General features: G+C 39.6%; 1 protein-coding gene across 2 annotated transcripts in view; it reads left to right on the top strand.

Annotated features, from left to right (window-relative positions):
- Pus7 (pseudouridine synthase 7) overlaps positions 1-16,794 on the top strand; it is a 137,137-nt gene that overhangs the window by 82,014 nt on the left and 38,329 nt on the right. For both annotated transcript variants that reach the window (XM_083140504.1, XM_083140503.1), the window contains exon 11: positions 6,241-6,433. In XM_083140504.1, the coding sequence (XP_082996630.1) occupies positions 6,241-6,433 (193 nt within the window). The remainder of the gene's footprint in view (positions 1-6,240; positions 6,434-16,794) is intronic.

Below are 16,794 nucleotides of genomic sequence, written 5' to 3'. Positions count from 1 at the left end.
GCATTTTTCGAATTTTTTGACCCTTTTTGGAGTAGTCATGTTTTAAACTTTATAAACCATTTGTCATTTTTCGGCCTTTTAAAAGTCATATTATGCATTTTTCTACATTCTGGTGAAAGAAGGGGCATTTTACATGCAAATGTAACCCTTTGAAGGAGAAAGGTTCCAGACTCTCGTCTCATTGTCCTCAGCGTAATTCTGAATGACTATGTTTGAAGAAACAAAGATATTGTTGATTCAGCTCAAATAATTTGATTTCCCACTATCAATAAATACATTGTCGCCAGATGGATTATTGTTAAAAAACAAGGGGTACAAAGTTTTGTGCTCTGTATCAGACATTTTGTCAGGGAAGCAATTTGTACTCCATGGAATTGAAAGTGACTTAACAGCAAGTGATATTGTTCATTTGAAGTACGCTCCTCTTGTGTTGGTGGAAGTTGAGAGAAGTTTTTCCATGTACAAGGAAGGCTCTCTTGTCCGACAATCGACAATCATTCACTTTTGAAAATATGCATACTGCAACTCAGTACTTCAAGTGTAAAAGATGACAAAAAGTGAACTTTCTTACTTGTACTACCATACGCAATGAACATGTGATAGATACTGTAACGTTAATGTGTAATTTGAATTTATCTTGGTAGTTTATAAATTTGTTTTACAAATCTTTCAAGATTTTTAGGTCATTTTTCTAACTTTATAGGGCATTTTCTTGGATGTATTAGGTCATAAATGCATTTTTTAAAGGTCATTTTTTGACAATTTTAAAGTCATCAAAATCCTAGACCTAGTCATAACTCATCACGGTGCATTCACTTCCAGTGTCTAATGTGCACCTAATGTTTAATCCCAGCACTTCCACCAAAATTTCTGGTTTATTATTTGAGCTTTCAGTTAGTGTCCAAACTACAAATGTATCTTCTTTTTCAGTTAGTGTCCAAACTACAAATGTATCTTCTTTTTCAGAATTTAGTAGTGGTTTTAGGCGAAGATAAAGTACTTCTAAATTATCTTCAGTACAACTGGTGGTTTGCTTTCACAACAATTTAAATTGTGAGGCGTTGTAGAGGTAAGAGCTTCCTCTAAAACGAGCTTGTGTTTAAACATGCTTTGCTAGTTGATGACGTGTTCCATAAAACAGCTGCAGGGTTCAAAGGACGTGTTTCTGGAACTGCCTCCGTCTGGACTCCGCACTCCTTTTCCTTGGTTTGATTCCCATTCTTCTCTCAGGAGTCCGAATCATATGGTGTTTCTGCACCAGATGTCTGGGAAAGAATTTCCTTGAGTTGGGTTTCATCTCCACTATTTCTTTCGTCTAATCCTTTGAAAGGCCACTGGGTTGTTGGGAACAGGTCTTGTTTATTTCCTGAATCACCACCTCAATCTTTTCCAGCTTCTTATCCTTTGTCTCACTTCTTTGTATCTTCTTTCTCCTTCTTCTCGGACCTTTTCGACTAAGTTATTTAATTCTTGATTATTGGTCCCTATCATAGAAGTAAAAAGTTATTTATCTTCTTCTCTTTCTTGTTGCCTTTTATTCCTCTCTTTCTGCATCTCTTCATTCATTAGTTGCGTGCTTTCTTCTCTTAAGTTTTTCTGGAGTTCTGAGAGTAGGTGAAGTGTTTCTTCTTTCTGCTTATCATTTTCTTATTTTAAGCTCTCTCTAAACTCTAGAAGTAAACCCTTGGTCTCTTCTTTCTCTAACTGCCTCTGCTTTCTGTTTTCTTCTTTCTCTAACTGCCTTTGTTTTTTGTTTTCTATTTGCAGATTTTTAAACTCTGTAAACATCTGATTAATTTCATCTTTTTCCCTTTGTCTCTGTTTTTCATATTCTTCTTTCTCCTTCAACCTCTGTTTTTCCCCTTCTGAAGTCTGCATGCTCAACTTTGCCATAAAATCTAGCATCATCTGCTTTAAGTTTCCCTTGGTGATGATGTCAGCACTTGGTTCTGCAATGCACCGGTTACACCTCGTAATCTCGGCTCCTGGATCCTCAGGATTGGTCACTCTCAGAGCACAGCTCTCATGGACGTATTTATGGCAATCTGTGCACAGCACCAGATCTTCATCTTTCTTCTCCTCTTGGGTACAGCAGGTCAGGTTCTTCGTAGTCTTACAGGTCACTGCTTTCTGTGGTCCTGACATCATGGCTTCTCTTTCTCTGGTTCTGGAATAGGAATCCACAGATCGTCTGCTTCTACGGGAACTTGAAGAATCCACAGGTGGGTAGCTTCAGGTACTGTCACTGTCGCCAATAATCACTGACACGTACCTACACTGGTCCTCTAGAGCCTAGAAAAGGTAGCTAAGTTACCCTTGATCACACTTCTCAGTTAGCTATTGGGGTAACTAAATTGCAGGCCCTGACTTGGTCACTGGTGTCGGATTTTATACCTTTCATGAGTTAGAAATGAAAGGGTATGGAACTTTCTTCCAATAACATCTGGTTTATTATCGTTTATGCACAGTATACAATAACACTTATCCACTGGCAACCCTTCCAACATTATTCACGATTGCTTTTTTGGTATCGCAAGAACCCAGAGCTGAAGCAGCAGGCTTATGAGAAACTAACCCAAGCAAATTGCAGCATCCACAAAGGACCGGGCAGTTCTCCCTACGAGGTAGACTTGTGATACCAGCAATCGGGTAAGATAGCTGAAATATACAGAAATCTGGTTCCTTTTTATACTAAATGGTTGTTTACAAAATACCAAAGAAACTTGGTCGATATTGACACGTTTCCATAATTACACCATGCAATGTAGACTTTTACAATATTTACATAAAATAATCAAAGTTGTAATTAACATACCTTTTTAAAATATTTTTCCAATGCCAAAAACATTTACATAATTATTAATTTTGTTGTCTTTAAGAAATGTAGATTAATTCCCAAATATTCGAATCTCGTGAACTCACAGATAATTTATGCACACGTAGTTGTTGAACTCCCTATTTTCAAATGGAAGCATGACCAGATTCGACTGGGGCGACGCAACCTCCTGTTACATAGAATGTGTTTCAGTGGTAAAGTGGAAGTGGTTTTAAGTCTATTATTAAGCTAGATACAATCTGCAAAATATGTGATGAATAATTATATATAGACTCCCATGTCTTCAACTGCGATTATTAAATGGAAGTTTCGACTTTTCCTAACACAAACAAAATCTTCAACCTGTCCTGTTCCCGCTGATGTGCTTTTCTACATCATTAGAAGTTTGGTATTCCCAAGAGAACAAGTAAAATAATACTTCCATAAGCGTAATGCTAAGTTTTCTTTCCGTCAGCAACCACCCAGCACACGGACCTCTCCTTCTCCAGCTCGAAAGATTGGTGAGGGAGGAGCGGTTTCAGTTCTTCCTGTCTGGCTGTACATGGAAACTGTTCCTTATGCCCTTAAGCTGCCCATGACTACACACAAGTGAGAAAGCCAGAGTTGAAACACTTGGCATTCTGTAATAATTCCTAGATGGCACTAGAGGGGCAGGAGGTGGTGAGGTGTGAATGCCCCCCATCCTGGTCAACCAGTCCACCCCCAGAAACAAGAAACCTAGATAAATACTGTATATGCTCTTTTAGCCCAAATATGCATATTTAATGGTATTTAGATGTAAATATACTAAATTTTACTGCCCTCCCAAAAGATATTCTGGCACCCCTCTCTCTCCTCATATCTGAATTCCATGATCTACACAGACAAATCTTCTGCCCCATGAAGAAGAATACATGCAATCATCTTCAAGGTTACCCCCGAATGTCTGCTTGTACACCTTCAGATTTATTATGATTACCAAATGATATATTTTTACCAAGGCTGAGCCGATAGCAGTGCCGATGTATCACTATCAGCCAATAATAATAATAATAATAATAATAATATTAAGATCGTGTTTATTGAGAGGGCATGTTTCGGTTCTTACAACAAACCCTTGTGAAATTCATATTACAATTGACACTTTACACTTCTTGAAAATCACTGTTGCAGTAGAAAAATAAAAATAAAACATTAATACTTATAATGTAAACAATTAATGTACTGAAGGTACAGAGTTAAATCTAAAACCACAATTAGAATACAATTATTACAGCTAAAACTAAAACCAATACCTCATTCCCATTCATTACAGATAAGACAAAGCCAGGCATTATTGTTTGGACAGTAGAAGTTTCTTTAGGTTTATTTTGTGTGTTGCAGGGTGGAGCTCCCCTGAGGTCAGTGGTGGGGGGAGTTCATTCCATTCTTTTATTGCAGTGACTATGAAGGAATTGTTGTTCTGTGTGTGGGGATTGTGAATTGTATTTTTTGACGAAGGTTAATTTGTTTCCCCTTCTTGTATGGGGCAATTTGATCATATAAATATTTAGGTTCCTTATTGTTCAACATCCTGTACAATAACGACAATGCCAAAATGTTCTCCTATTTTTAACGTTTAACCAATTAAGTTCCTGTAAGTATGGGGAAATATGTTCTCTTCTTTTGACATTCAGTATAAATGTTATGCAACTGTTTTGAAGTTTTTGTAGCTTGTATACCAGTGGTATCAATATCAGAAAGTATCGGTTGGAATTCAGTTACCAATACTTTTCCGGCATTTTGGTCTTTCACGAACTCTGCAAAAATGCCACATGACACTTTCGCAGAGTCTAATTATCCTGGAAATTATACTAAATTCAAACTTTCATTTTATTTATCACCAATTTTGCACAAAATGTGGATTTTGTGATTACATAACATTTATTATAATTTCCTGGTGTAATTCTTGAATATTCTAAAGCAACTCTTGTGGTAAATAGATGCATAGAATTGGAGAAGAATATCTCTACACACTACTATTGATCAATATTTTGAACTACTTTTATTATTGAAATTTTCAAGTATCAGTATCAATGGAAATCTGCAATAGTATCAGTATTGGTTCAAAGGGGTATTGGCTCACTCCTAATTTTTACTGAAAATACTTCGAATTGTAAATAATTGACAGTAAAAAACATTCTAGATCCTAGCTTATTGAGGAATGTAAATGACTTTCCATTAAAAAGAAACATAAATCTTATCTAATATCTAATTGCATCCTCAGCAGCAACTTCAGTTCATCAAGGTTTCTTACTGGTCTTTGCCTCTAGCAACACTCTACCCGACCATAACTGTGATGATCATCAGAGACGAACCTAAGATAACCAATGTGGAATTGGTCGATTTCACACATCCTGAAAGTCGCGAGACAGTTTATGCTGAAGAGTGTACCATATAATTGAGGTTGGCAAACTCTCACAATCTTTTCTCTCCCATAGCCAACAGACCCACTAACAGGGAGGAAGGAAAAGTTTTCACAAACAAGTTTAATCCCCCCCCCCCCTGGTTCCTCCATCTGCTAGGGGGATTCCATAAAAGCATGGGGAAAGAAGTGAATAGCGATAGAGTCCTGTTGTATATTCTTCATGAGCATTTTTGTGCAAGAGGTTGAAAATCGACCAAAAACATCTGCGTCAAATTCTTATATTGTGTTCGACACCTAGAGAAAGCAGCATTTTGTGACAGTAGGTTTAGCAACGTTGTTCTTGTTCTATTGTAGGGCAGAACGCTCAATCAATTCTACTTGTTGGGAGAGAACAACACTTAAGTGTTGAACCATTGAGGCAGTTTGCACACACCATTGCCAATTGTGGTGGTGTTGTTCTACAATGCTTTCATAATTTAAGAACTTTTTAATGTCGTACCGTCACAAGGTAAACTTCCCCGTACATATAGCACCGTGCCATGAAGGCCCATTTAGAGGCTGTGAGGGTAGGGGATACATTCTTGATCACTGCTATTTTGGAGGTGATGTGATCAGCACCATGCTCCAGCCACTTTTATCCCACAGAGTTGCTCCCAGGTACCCATTGATTTGAGGCTGGGTGAGCCCCAGAGTTGCTTTATGCGGAGACAAATTCCAACGTTAGATCACCCACCTCGGGAATCAAACCCGAGTCTCCGATGTGGAAGTCTACCGACTGGAACACCATGGCTCAAGTCATACCATCATACCATGTAAAAACAACTTTTTATTTAATGTTAAGGTTTTTATTTCATGTGCCCTAATGTCACACAATCTCACATTGGTAATTACAACTTCTTCTATTTCAGTTTTTATTGTGTTCTTTGGAAATTATATACATATTATTGTAAAGATTGCAGCTATCAGTAACAAATATAAACACTATAAATTCCATTTAGCATACTTTTTTCTTTTCCAGAAGATGAAATTCCAGAGAAGAAAGTAGCTCCACGAATACTAACAAAAGATGATCTGGAGGAATCCAATTTAAATAAATTGGTTTTGCCTTTACCTGGATATGATATAATTTATCCAAACAATGTTGTCAAACAGTGGTATGACGAATTGCTGGGTGAAGATCAGCTTACATCAGAACTCAAGCAAAGAGTAAGGTAAGTAATGGGACATAATTAGGATTCAGCCGATACCAATACATGAATATCAGAGGATACTAGAGGTATCGGCAACAGAAAGTATTGATTTGAATTTATACACCGAAACCATCCAATATTTTTTCAAGAGTTTCAATATTACATGGGATTTGCAACAGTGGTGTGTGACCCTTTTGTGGAGTCTAATTATCCTGGAAATTATGCAAAATTTGAAATTTTCGTTTATTTTGCTCAAGTGTTATTTGAAAATATAGGTTTTGTGGTTAAATGACTCCAATTTTAATATTCTGCTGTCATTATTTGAATGTTGTAAACAAAAAAAGAAAAAAGAAAGTTGTAAGTTGATCCATACAATGACAGCAAAATGCTTACACCCGCTGCAAAATGACTTCGGACCTCATGTGAAATCTGCCTTAGCAAGCAGTCTATCACTTTGTAGCCTTGTATCTAGTGTTGTTTTGTTTCGAACACTGAATTGTTTCTGCATGAACGTATCCGGCAACAGTGTATTACTGCTGATAAGCGAGTTCATTTCATTTCATATTGTTAGTTGACGCAGGAAGGGTGACTTTCTGCTGTAGTGTGTGTGATAAATTGCTGTGTTTTCATGTGGTGCATTTTGTGTTGGATATTTTCCTACTGTATTTGTGTTAGATATTTGACTACTGTACAGGTGTATTTGTGATATGCCGGGAAAGTACTGTAGTAGTGTGGAGAAAGCCAACATTATTGCATGGCGAAGTGAAAACGTCCTGATAAAGACGATATGCAAACAAACAGGTCGTGCAAAATCAACCATAATGAAGGTACTAGCAGCCGCCACAGGACTGACTGCCTCCGACTGCCATTCCAAAGCACGAATTCAGTGGTGGGAGGCAAAGAAAAACAACCAAATCTACAGACGCTCTCCTAATGATAGAAATAAAGGAAAACCCTCGACTGACAGCATCAGAACTTAAAGAAATGCACCCAAGTCTGCTGGAAAACATTAGTGTTCACACGATCCAGCACCGTTTACAGAAATACTTTAATTTGATGTGTCGTTGAGAAGCCACTACTCACCGCCTGCATGAAGAAAGATAGTCTTGCTTTTACAAAGAAATATGCACACTGGACACCAGCACAGTGGAAGAAAGTCATATTTTCCGATGAAAGCTCATTTCAACTGTTCCGAGTGGGAGCTGCTAAGATTCAACATCCATCATCTTCAAATCGATACGACCCAAAGTATACGGTTCCGACCGTTAGACAATCTCAGTCTGTAATGGTGTGGGTGTGTTTTTCAGGTGAAAAGGGTAGGGCAGGTTTATATTTCTTACTGCAAAATGTGACAATGAACACAGACCGATATATCAACGTTTTAAGGACCATTTAGTGGATATGCTTCAGATCCACGAGTGTGATCTTTTCATGCATGATAACGCTCCTTGTCACACGGCTAAGAAGGTAAGGAAATTGCTTGAGGAACAACAGATAAAGATGTTAGAGTGGCCTGGGAATAGCCCCGATCTCAACCCAATTGAAAATTGTTGGCATCGTATGAAGCAATTCCTGGGAAAGAAGAAGATTCGGAACCTACAGACCTTCCAAACAGAACTGGAGAAAGTGTGGTGCATTGACATGAACTTAAATTACTTCCGAAGTGCATCCAAATGGTTCTCAAAAGTAAAGGCAATACGACTCCGTACTAATACATGCATTTTTTGCTGTATCTAATAGCTTAATAATAGCTTTTCATATGAATTTTCTGTATTTTTTGTGCTTTTGTTATGAGGTCCGAAGTCATTTTGCTATCAGTGTACATGTTAGTATTACTCAATATTTTTAATAATTCTTACAATTTTCGAACATCAGTATCAATTATAATTGGTATCAGCTTACTCGTGGATATAACATGTTTTCAAAGTCTGAAATAATTATTGTCTATTATTGACTTGGAAAGGGACCAGTGTTGTTTGGGCTGGATTGTAGCACATATGTATATTTAATAACATTGCATGAAGTTCATGCATTTATTGTGTTGAGTGTTGCAAATTCTGCTTCCCTCTATTAGGTATTAGGACAACGTTCTTTTCTCGAAAGACTGTTAACACATTATGTGTAATCAGGAAAGACCCATTAGGATTGAGAGAGAAACAAGTACAATGCTACATGTTGGTAAACTCAATTCTGTTGTAGTCCAATGTTTGTGTTAAATAGGCATGCTACCAGTGAACCAGTGTTTTAAGATTAAAATGTAGCAATTGTGATAATCATTTGTATTACCAAAGTTTCCATAGCAACCGGCATTGACAGCACTTTGGAGATTTATTTTATTTCACCGCGATGCGAGTCCGACCAACAAGCTATGTATGTGGAGAAAGTTGGAGGTAGCTAACCTAATTTGACAGTTCTGTCTCTTTATTTTCCCTACAGGCTGTAGTGGTTCATCCTTATGACCAACAGTCGAACCAGCAATAGTTCATATCTAGTTCGTGAGTCTACCAATCAATGGACTGTCATGGAGCAATTTGACCCCATATTTTTAGATCTCTCGTTAGGTTTAGTGAAGGTTTACTTGGTGTGGTCCTGAATTTTTTTTTTACTGAGGGAAGGGGTTATTTATTTTATACTTTTTACATCACATTATTGCCTGCCTCCCACCCCCAGGAACAATAATTAACAACAAGAGAGAGACAGAGTAACCAAAGGAAAGGGGGGGGGGGTCTTCCTCCATATCCCTTTCAAATACCATGCTGGGTTTACTGTTAGTTTAAAACTCCTGTAAAATCGGATATTTAAAATTTGAGTATATGGGTCTTCATGGTAATATATTGTTAAGGTAATCAAGGGTTTCCGAGACCAATACCCAGTGAAGGTGTATGTACTCTATCCCCATAATCTGTGGAGCAAAGCTGCATGTAGCAGCAGAGAAGGGGGAAATCGAGTTGGCAGAGCGAAGCAGTACACACTGCTGCTAAGGCTGGTAACGACAGTCGCTTTCCCCCCTCTACGCAATCTTGTTCCTCCCACGTGTTCATTGATGGCGCCGTCTCGTGATACTACTTGGGCAGAGATTTGTTTTCGTTCGCTAGCTCCAGAGATATCCAGGACAGAGTATAGTTGTTCAGATCCCACTTTTAAACTATAGGTCCAGTTCCGATTAGCTTATTGGTGCATACAGTGGACTTAAAACAAACTTCGGCAACTTAATTGATGACGTATGGAGACACTTTCAACTTTCTAAGTTCATCTGTACCATTGTTAGAGTGGTTTGACGCACTTATGAATAGAAAAGACCATACATTATTAGTTCTCTTCTCATTTGGGCAGCACATGAATGGAAATTCAAGCGATTCGTTGGCTGCTAGTACAATGTTCGTCATTGTGAAAGCAGTTTATATCCTGTTGTTCTCTTGTGTCTGGGCATTCCATCCCGATTTTCCTCGTATTGTACGCTGCTGATAGAGATTCCCTGTACAAGGGAGTAAGTGTTCACTGAAGACCATCGTCAGAGGCCTGCACAAGACCTGGAGCAGACCCGTTCGCGAGACATCGCTCCTGAAATGCCATGCAACCTGTGCAACATCCTCGCTTGAGCAGCTTGTATGCCCACCTGCCCAGATCGTTCCTGGCAGGCATTGTAGACCCGCCGGGTACCCGCAGTCTTACGATACCTAGTAGGTCTCAGTTCGTTCTTTCCATCAACTGCAGACCCCTCCCTCTGCATGACGTAGTTGCTTCGAGTAGAAACTGCACCGGGCCCACACCGTTCTGCAGTGTTGCCAACTGCAATAGATTTTCACTACTTAAAAAAGGGAACTCAAAGCTTCGTAAGCCACATCACCAATGAAATGAGATTTACGAATGTTGCTACCCCCCCCCCCCACACACACACACATTGAAATAGGTTTTCCGTGGCACAGGATCCATAAGTATATGTCGTAAACAACCAATATACGTATATATAGTGATATAGGGCAGGACTGAAACATGTCACGTTCGACGCTGAGGTCGCGAGTCAAACAACACACTGTTCTACTGCGAACACCAGGGCCGTAGCCAGCCAGGGGCATTGCCGTTACCCTCGTTTGGGGGGGAAGGGCAAGTACTTGGATAAACGTAACAACAACAACAATCACAATAATAGTAATAAAGTAGCATGAAAGGCATTATTATCCTCATAAATCACGCAAAAAGGGGGTAGAAGTCGGTTCTCACGCATTTGTGTTGAAACAGAGGATTAGAAATATTTTTTTCAACACGTCAATTTCGCATTAGATAATAATGGAAAACAAGCACACAAACTATTTTTGAAAGAAAGAAAGTGCATGATAAATGCATTCCGAATGTACATACATATGGCATGTAAAATTTCCATCTACAATATTTTCTTTTCACATGGAGCGACGTATTACATAATTAATTCATCCAACTCGTAACAAACCAACATTAATAGCAAATAATATCACGGGCCGCCATAGCATTCTCTGTTTTAAAACTTTTCTCACTTAGATCGTTCGGCGCTCAGGGCCGACTCCCGCTACCCCTTTGCTACGGCATTGAACTTGATGAGACTTGTACTTTAATGTTTGACCCACACCCTGACCCCTCCGCTAGACAATTTCCGTCCAAGGTTGTGAGCAATGCACCCTGCCCCCTCTGGTTGCGCCACTGCGTGCCTGGTTAAGGCACCATGCAATGAAAAACAATTAGTTTTCAGTGAGGAGATTTTTGTTTGCTCGATCATTCATTTAGATAAATGAAACTGTAATATTGCGTGCATTTCCTGGCAATAAGATAAAAACTGCTTACGCTGAACTGAAATCGCTAAGTATATAAATTCTCCTTGGAGAAGAAGCTCCTCCTAGGACTTCGTAGGATTTAGTAGCTACGTAAGTAGGCAACACTGGCTGCAGCCGTCCACGTGGTGATAAAACACCTGGAGCGACACGCTGCCGGAGGGCTGTTTCCTTCCAGCAGGTTTTGCAGGCGCCCGGGTCTTGTTGAATGCCCAGGTACTGTTGGAGATTTATCTATAAAAGTAACCATGTTTATTCTTTCTTTATATATTTTATATTGCATATAGCTTCAATTGTTTATTTGTGTATTTCAAATGCCTTAAGTAACCTGCACTCCCATTGGCTAATTCAATCTTAGCGCGGTGTCTAGTTGCCGCCATTTTAGCGCGGTAGTTACTTCCAGCCAGTGTGCGTAGAGAGGCCACTCGGGACACAGCCAGAAACCGTCGCGGACAATTATGGATACCGTAAGCCCAACGTGGCTACGTTTCATTAGTGGCGCGTTGTTGTAACACCAGCTGCAACTTCGTGTAAACAGTTTTCCCTAGAGAGGAGTGCATGGGAAGTGTAATCAAGTGTTATGTGCATATACCTTATAATACATAGTTATAGTTATCAGTGTGTGTGCCTGTGTTTTCTTTACAACTACCAAGAGGATCGCGGTGAACTTTGCCCTGTAGCGACACAATCCATACCAGAGAGATGTAAGTGGTACCTACAATTTCACTTACATTTAGATCCTACCGGTTCGGATCATCATTCATTTCTGGTCCTTCACAGCCGGACAGGTTCTACATTCAGTTTTGGTCCTGTACGGTCCGGAACGCAAACAGGTACCTTGTAAGCGCAGAGCGCCTTGAAGACCAAGAACCCGGGTAGAGATGCAAGTCGACTCGTTGCCGTGGGCAGGCGAGCAGGTAAACCTGTTATCGCGTGCAAGCGGGCAGTGGGTAGGTAAAAGGCAGACTATGCTGGCCTCTAACCATCGTGTCGCTGACTGGGGGAAGGTAATGTGTCGTATCTCTATATCCATTGGAATATTACTGTTCCTACATAGATATATAGTTATTGGGACCTCTCTGTTAACTATCGTGATGTATATAATTATAATGTTTGTTCAAAGATCTTATGTTGTAGATCCAACTAAACACTTGAATAGGTGTTCAGGATGTTACGACTGATTGATATGATTTGGTTTATTTTACTTCACTACCCTGCCACTTTTCGCTAATTGTGAAGATAGAATGTTATGACTTACGAGTGTTGTGATGCAAACACATGCATTAACAAGATAAACTGCATTTATTAAGAAACTCATAAACAACGTAACACTTTATATTATAACAAAATTATGTTCTACATTCCATCTTGTTTGCACAAACTATTCCATAGCAACAGTGGTTTGTTTCTTCTTCCTCTAGGAGGCAGCACTACATTCCTCCCAGAGTTACAAAAAATATAAAGAATTAATAAAGATAACCGTATCTATCAGGGGGTACTTTAACCCTGATCGACCTCCTAGGCACATGAAGAGTCGATGTGGATCTTGGTCATGGAGCAGCGTCAGCATCTTGGGTCTGATGTCCACCAACGTCTGGTTGTGGTGGAGTAGTTTTGGAGTCCGAATTTCGATCTCCCGCAGCACCTTCGTGTCAGGGTGGACTATCATCCCAGGCTTCTGGACTGTGTTGTTGTTGTTGTGTTCTATGACGTATCCAACATGAATGTACCACTTGTTGAGTTCCATCGGCAAAGTGCACTTCGTAAAGGTTAGTTCCAATCAACCTTTCTACAATCTCTGCCTGCTTGAAGTTAGGTGACAAGCACTTCGGCGATTAAACCCATACGGTTTCAGCAGGTGAAAATGTCCTGTAAGGTTTCCTGTGGTTGCTCCTAGGTTTGAAGAATGGAGGAGCCTCTGTCTTCTCATCATCTCTGGTATGATCACATATACAGATCCACCATGTTCTTGGATTCAAGGTGAGGACTAAAGCTGCCGGAAGACTACGTTCCTCTCCCAACCGGGAATTCCTCAAAAAACAGCAGCTACTCTTCTAACTTGGCATCGAACTGTAAAGAAGTCAGATGTGGATATTTGTGCAAAACCTTCAACATGCCAGACTTCACCGTGCGTATGTATCTCTGCAAGTCCGTTGCTAGGACTATGGTACAACGGTATTGTGATATGCTCAATCCCGAACTACTGGCAAAAGGAATGGAACGTGAGGCTGCTGAATGTTGGACCATTGTCAGAACTATCGTCTGTGGAATTCCAAGAGTCGAATATGACTGAAGAATCAAATGTATGGTCTGCGGTGTATCTAAGGACGATACTGGCCAGACATCTATCTACCCAGTGACTGTAATCATCCACAAGTAATAGGAACTTCCTCCCAGCCAAGAAGAAATGGTCCATGTGTATTCTTTGGTGAATCTCGCTTCCGGAAACCTATTCTGGACCTTTCTTGACCTTCGGATTTGAGGATTGAAAACTTTCCTCATCAATAGGTCTTTACTTGTTAAATGGTAATCCGGAAAGTGTATGCGTTGCAGGTGCAGTATCTTCACTTGACTACATGTGCATGGTATCGGCTTCAATACATCACCACCAGTGCTAGAAGAAGTAAACACCGAGTTTGAATGTAGGTGACCTGATGGAGTGTGAGTCACAACTGTATGAGATGACACTCTATGATGCACGGTTTTAGAATAGATATCGGGCGGAGCTACAGAGAGCGTGTCCTTGGCGAGCAGCCAATGGCAGGAGTGCAACATTGCTCAGTTAGGAAAAGCGGCATGCAAGTTAAATGCCATGTTCTGTATTTTTCTTGCACGCAAGAAGTTTTCATAAAACTCTCCGCTTCAAGGTTCATCATAAGATGGGGCATGACATTTTGAACCTGACTTGTTGCCACCGTGTTGACCCCGCTGAGTTGTTGTGTCTTGGTAAAGCTATCGGTGTTAAATTCGGCTGAATATGCACAATGACCCTTCATTGTCGTGGGTGTTCACGAACATTGTGAGTCAGTTAAGTCAGTTTGAGTTCAGCGTTTTCGCAACAAGGACGGTGTAAGATAATTTTACTCGTACGCCATGAAGAACAGTTGTGAGAGGATTCAATACAGCCCTTATTCTTTGATTGACTTGATTTACTTTACTTAGCTTCTCTGCCATTTACGGCTAATCGCTAAGATGAGGATGGGTGATGATATGATGAAATTGATGAAGGGACACTTACAAACACCTATGCCCATGCTGGGATTCAAACCTGGGACCCCTGTCGTCATAGGGTGATGTGCAATACAGCCCCTGTGTTTGATAGTTGTGCAATAGTGTGTGTTCTGTGAGTGTTATTTAATAATGTCACGCCGGCCTCCCATGGTGGAGTGGTTAGCATATCATGCTACGATGCCAGGGGTCTCAGATTCAAATCCCGGCCTGGACATGGATGTTTATGAATGTCTATTCATCAATTTCATTATATCATCACTCTTTCCCATCTTCGCAATTAGCCAAAAGTGACAGAAAAGCGATGTAAAGTAAAGCAAATAAAATAAAATTAATAATGTCGCTCTCGAAACCTAGTACTAGTAGTACAGGCACCAAGGGTAAAATATTACGTTCACAAGACAAAAATCTTATTTTTAAAGTGTATTCTTACTTCAAGGAATTGGCGTCGGAAGAAGTGTGTGCTGAAACAGTATTTTCTCATAGTCGAGAACTTACAGCTAAAGCATGTGGTGTATGTGTGCATACTGTGTTGCGTATTTTAAAACAGGGTAAAGTATCTACCACAGAAATTGGTGAACCCCTATTCAAATCATTGTACTCAAATATCACATGCATGCATTATATATAAAAAGTTGAATATTGGAGACAACGAATTCTCGTGAGTTTCCCTTCCGATAGCAGTTGGTTTGGCAACAGTGCAACAGCACTGGCTGCATATTGGCTGAACTCATGTTCCTTCCAAAAGCAAACATCATATAGGTAACCATGTTGTTTGCTCGTCAACTGAACTTTGTCTAGTAGTTTGTCCTACTTTAATATTACTATTGGGTTTCTGTTTAATCTTCTCTCTCTTTCTACAGTGTTTCTGCCAGTGACCACCTTTTCTACAGAATGAACAAACAGAATTCTTGGCTGGACAGTTGTCTTTAGAGTCATGTCTGTATGTATAGTTCAGACAACTGTAAGCAGTATATTTCATTCCATGACTCCTCGGAGTAGACAAACTAAAAGTATGTTGTTGTGGTTGTTTGCCCCCTTGCACTGTTCAACTTGGAAATTGGATCAAGGAGTGTGAAACTGTTGACTCTCGCTTTACATTTTCTGATTGTACTAACAATCTGGTTTCATTCTGTAAAATTTTATTTTGTAATGTCAGTTCTTTACATCACTGAATGTTCTGAAAGCAACTTCCTTCTAGTAAAACTTCCTTCTAGTAACTTCAGATCAAAGAAATAACACAATATTTTCAACCAAAGCTTCGTCCAGATAACTGCCGTAGTTACATTTTGTGGCTTGTTGCTTCAGTCTTATGAAATAGTCAGAAACTGTTTCACCCTCCTCTTGAGCACATCGTTGAAACTTAAAACATTCAACAAACTTAGGTTTGTAGTGTGACAAAATGTTATCCTTTTTGCGAGAATATGATAGATTCTGCACAATGATAGATTCGGTGCGACAACATTCTTCAAGACTTTAAATGCCCTTCCACCTATGAAAGCGATGAGTATAGGAACTCTTTGATCATCAGTGATTTTTTTGAACAATGCACAACTGCTCAAAACATAACAAATAATACTCAATATCTTCCGAATCTTCATCGAAAGCAGAAAATATCATATTTATCATTGTAGAACAAAGCTTGGAGCCTAATAACTATGGAAAGTAAGTGTGATCTGCATCTCATCAAAATGATTTCATGAATGTATTAAAGGCTCTGTACGTCTTGCGACCATTACTTGTTTCCTCACTAAATGAAATATTGATAGATATATACACACCACACTATTTTGTAAGACTATACAATGTATCCTCTTGATATGTCAAATTGTGTGAAACCAACACGTTTATGACAATTACAACAGCCTGTTGTATCATGCGGACAGTCAATCTGAGATGAATAAATTTACGGAAATGTAAGGTTCTTTCAAATCGTGCAATCCATGAAGCGACGAGTTCTTTCATAACGACTGCAACATAATGTTGTGCGATGCAAACACATGCATTAACAAGATAAACTGCATTTATTAAGAAACTCATAAACAATGTAACACTTTACATTATAACCAAATTACGTTCTACATTCCGTCTTGTTTGCACAGACTATTCCATAGCAACAGTAGTTTGCTTCTTCTTCCTCTAGGAGACTCCACTACATTGAGTACATTGTTATTGTATCCGTAGATGTCTCTTGAGGGTTCCTCTCCGAAATGACTTTCAGGTCTTGGGGTGCTCCTCTTCAAAATGGCCATTTGCACTGGGGTGCTCCTCTCCAAGATGTCCTTTTGTTCTGGGGTGCTCCTCTTTCAGATGTCCTTCAGCTCTGGGGTGCTCCTCTCCGAGAGGTCCTTC

This window comes from Lepisma saccharinum, chromosome 18 (assembly GCF_977018435.1).
Source record: "Lepisma saccharinum chromosome 18, izLepSacc3.1, whole genome shotgun sequence".
Taxonomy (NCBI): domain Eukaryota; kingdom Metazoa; phylum Arthropoda; class Insecta; order Zygentoma; family Lepismatidae; genus Lepisma; species Lepisma saccharinum.
Note: the sequence above shows the minus strand (reverse complement) of the source record. Positions and strands in the feature narration are given on the sequence as shown.